Source organism: Azolla caroliniana, unplaced genomic scaffold, assembly GCF_043228905.1.
Source record: "Azolla caroliniana isolate FFs.n. ecotype wild unplaced genomic scaffold, voAzoCaro1.0.p SCAF_68, whole genome shotgun sequence".
Lineage (NCBI taxonomy): Eukaryota > Viridiplantae > Streptophyta > Polypodiopsida > Salviniales > Salviniaceae > Azolla > Azolla caroliniana.
The window spans coordinates 1-4508 of NW_028230503.1; the positions used below are offsets into that span (position 1 = coordinate 1).

The 4508-nt window shown below is 35.6% G+C and overlaps 1 protein-coding gene across 1 annotated transcript; it reads left to right on the top strand.

Annotated features, from left to right (window-relative positions):
- Positions 1-1777: 1777 nt before the first annotated feature.
- Positions 1778-4508, top strand: LOC147849410 (uncharacterized). Its single transcript, XM_087337546.1, has 3 exons — positions 1778-1905; positions 2808-3062; positions 3572-4508. The coding sequence occupies exons 1-3, from the start codon at positions 1822-1824 to the stop codon at positions 4250-4252; spliced, it is 1020 nt and encodes a 339-aa protein (XP_087193672.1). The 5' UTR covers positions 1778-1821; the 3' UTR covers positions 4253-4508.

Below are 4508 nucleotides of genomic sequence, written 5' to 3' on the forward strand. Positions count from 1 at the left end.
AAGTATTTTTATGCATTCTTTTGGGATTCTGTAATTAGCTTGTCTATCTCTGCATCATCAGTTATATCTCAGTTCATGGCCCGGATCGGATGATGTATGAAAAACTTGTTTTATTTTGGGTTCCTGGTATGTACTGTAAAGACGATTAGGGCTAAAGTATGTGTGGTCTTATAACTTGCATCAGCTTAAGCGAATCAATGCACTAGGATATTGAGTTTTTTCAGTTAAAAGATAATTTACGGGTTTCTGGTAAGTGCTGAAAAGAGGATGAGGGCTAAAGTGATATCTTATAATATCGGCTTAAGAAAGTTAATGCATTAGAGTTTTCAGCTGAAGACAATTTCTGCATTGCAAACGGCATAGTTTTGAAAGAATTTATGCATTCCAAATTCTGGGTTTAGGAATTTTTTCATTAGGATATTGCGTTTAGATAAATGGGTTGGGGTTAAGAATGTGTTTTTTAAAGTTTGATAATGCTATTAGGTTTCTAGATATTGAGTTTGGAGAAATGGGTTAGGGTGTAAGGTTTTAATGAGATTTTACAGTTAAAAATCTAGAGATTTTACAGTTAAAAATCTATTACATTAATAGGAATGAGTTAATCAGATATGAGTTAAGCAATGGATAGAGATAAGTTAGAGATAAGTTATCTCTAGGCTGGGGAATGAGTTAATCAGATATGAGTTAAGTAATGGATAGAGATAAGTTAGAGATAAGTTATCTCTAGGCTGGGGACAGATCTGATGCATTAGTAGTTATGGATAGAGATAAGTTAGAGATAAGTTATCTCTAGGCTGGGGAATGAGTTAATCAGATATGAGTTAAGTAATGGATAGAGATAAGTTAGAGATAAGTTATCTCTAGGCTGGGGACAGATCTGATGCATTAGTAGTTAAGTAATGGATAGAGATAAGTTAGAGATAAGTTATCTCTAGGCTGGGGACAGATCTGATGCATTAGTAGTTATATGAGTTAAGTAATGGATAGAGATAAGTTAGAGATAAGTTATCTCTAGGCTGGGGACAGATCTGATGCATTAGTAGGTTAAGTAATGGATAGAGATAAGTTAGAGATAAGTTATCTCTAGGCTGGGGACAGATCTGATGCATTAGTAGTTATATGAGTTAAGTAATGGATAGAGATAAGTTAGAGATAAGTTATCTCTAGGCTGGGGACAGATCTGATGCATTAGTAGTTATATGAGTTAAGTAATGGATAGAGATAAGTTAGAGATAAGTTATCTCTAGGCTGGGGACAGATCTGATGCATTAGTAGTTTAGTGAGATAATCAGATATGAGTTAAGTAATGGATCGAGGTCAGGAGGTTTAATGGATAGAGATAAGTTATCTCTAGGCTGGGGACAGATCAGATGCATTAGTAGTATATTAGGGTTGGGATAGTTAGTGTTAACGCTACTTAGTAATGGATGAGGTCAGTACTAATGGATTGAGGTTAAAAGGTTTAATGGATAGAGGTCAGTACCAGGCCAAGGACAGAGGATTTGAACTAGTATATTTAGGGAGGGATGAGGATGTGCAAGGGTCTTGGGTTTAAGAAATTTGATGTATTAGTGGGCTTGGGATAAAGATTTTCCAAGGTTTAGGAGGTCTAGCGATTAATATTTTAAGCTTTAGAAGGTTAGGGGATTTTTAAGGTTCGGAAGGTCCATGTTTATTTTAAGATATAGGAGATGCAGCGAAATTTAAGATATGATATTTAAAATGCATCTCAGGGATTAAGATGGATAATAAGGTTTGGACCATGGTTCTTTTATTTTGATTTCTTGCAGCTGTTTTATATTGAGGAGATAATTGCTGCCCATGGCTAGTGCATATGATTTGATAAATGACACTAATGAAGCAGAGGAGAGCTACAAAGGATACTCTGTCATCCCTGCTGAAAAGGTATATCAGTCTAAGATTGAAGTGGTTTTGTTTTGTGTTTCTTGGAGACTAAGACTGAAGTAATTGTGTGTCCTAGTTTGGTAGACAAGCCTTTCTGGTTTGTCTTGGTGGAAACCTCTTGCTTAGAGGTTTTAGTGATTTGCTTATATGTTTGGAGTATGCTTCATGTTGGCCAGTTTATGTTTGGATTTATGCTATTTTACTGTCAAAGGAAGGGATTATGGTTTTCATTTAATATTATTATACTATTTTACTGTCAAAAGGAAGCGATTATGGTTTTTATCTAATGTTATGTTGATCCTCAGTTTCATGCAAGTGAATTATCTTATTATTGAGGTCAAGGAAGCTATTATACTTTTCATCTAATGTTATGTTGACCTTGAAGACCCGCAGAGTCGACCACCTCTTTTTCTGTTTTAAATATATGGTTAAGATGATCATTATATTTTTATACTCTTAAATATACCTGTTAAATGTATGGTAATTATTGTTAAGGGAATTATCTTATTATTGAGCTATTATACTTTTCATCTAATGTTATGTTGACCTTGAAGACCCGCAGAGTTGACCGCCTCTTTTTCTGTTTTAAATATATGGTTAAGATGATCATTATATTTTTATACTCTTAAATATACCTGTTAAATGTATGGTAATTATTGTTTTAATGTATTTGATATGGATGATGGAACCATCGTGTATGGTATAGATATGGCCCTTAAACGCCACCTCTCTGTTTTAAATATATGGTAAAGATGATAATTATATTTTTATTCACTTACCTGTTAAATGTACGGTAATTATTGTTTATGTCAATGTATTTACCATCGATATAGATGATGGTAAACCATCTTGTATGGTATAGATATGGTATGATGGAAAATAATATAATGAATTTGTGGCAGATAGTGGGTGGGTATAATCAGCATTTGAATGGCCCTGGCAGTGGCATGACGCATTTGTCTTCTGGGCTCTTGGAAGACATGACTTCATGCCTCATTGTTTTGACCCATTCTTGCTTTGAGAAGTTAACCTATTTACCCTTTCCTGTCGGTGTGATTGTGGAGGCTATGGAAGAGGCTGTTGATCCTTACACGCATCCACTTATCCATGGTGTTGAAGGCTTTACTCTACAGCTCCTGTCCACTGTCGACGACCAGGTAAAGAGTAGATACATAGGCTACTTGTATATGAAGAGAAACTGATTAAAAAAACTAATACAATTCATGTATGGATAGTTGTAGTTAAGAAACAAATCATTTGGATATGCTGAATTTAGATAAGGGTAGTTAAGAAAAAAAAAATCACTTCAGAGATGTTTTATTTAGTCCTGAATTGCGGTTGTATTCAGACAGCCCTTGCTGAGAAACAAAGAAATCATTTGGGTATTGTTTTGTGAGTCTTGCATTGCACTCGGTATTCAGACAGCCCTTACTAAGAAACAAAGATATCATTTGGATATGTTTTATTAGTCCTGAATAGCACTCGTATTCAGACAGTCCTTACTGGGGTTTTATTAGTGCTGAGCTGGTCAAAGAACTAACCCAATCACTAATGACAATGCTGTAGGGTAATTGCATAATTTATAAACAGAGAAATCATTTAGCTAATTAAGAAACAGAAATCTTAGTCTTGAATTGGTGAATTGATATTATGTTATATTTTGTAGATCTATGTGGTTGGCACAACTGTGGAAGGTGTGATTCTTTGTGCATCAGGGCAAGTGAAGTTACTCCTAAATTTGCTTCACAAGAGAGGAGTTGTCGGTACAACTGCAGATTTTTGGGTACAACATGAGGCATCTTTGTCTGAAAAGACGCATGCCATTATAGATCTCGCCAATAAAGTGCCTTTGTTGCGATTCATAACTCCTCTCATATGTGCTATAGCAACACCTCTAGTAAAGGCTGTTTCGGATTGGCTTGTCGAGCATAGCCAATCAGTAGAGAAAAGCATTCAATATCAGCAAGATACTTCAAAGCATCAGGAACCAATAGCTATAGAGCAGGAGACGGATATTGAAAAGTCAAGGGGAGGGGAGGATGTATCCACAAAGGACATGGATAAAGCTATTGATCTGGGAGATGAGACTGTGAAGGGGAAAGAAGAGAAGGAAATCAGACCTGAGGAGAGAACAAGTCCAGTTGAGGAGAAGAGAAGGGCAGATAATCATAGGCTTGATGTTGGTGTTCATGATGATAAGGAGAACGATGAAGGGCTGAGCAATGTATTGGAGATGATCGATTCTGGATGGCTTTTGGGATCCCCTACGGTAGTATCTCCAAGGGCGATTTCTCAGAGCCCGAACAAATCAATGAGTGCAAAATACACGAAACCGAGATGGGTTTAGTTCTTTCCGTGAAAGAATTGCATGTGAAAATTTGTTTTGTGTATTTTTTATATATGCGAAGCAAAGGGATAAAGATCATAATCTGGCTAGAGATAAAATTTTCAATGTGGGTTTTCTGTTCTGAATTGTTATAGGGCTTGAAACATTTGTGAAGAAGCTTTGTTTACTGTTCTTTATGGTTTTGGCCTTCGAATATTGCAGTTGTTTATGGTTTAATTTTTTAATTATTATTTAAAAAAATTATACCATTTCTCTC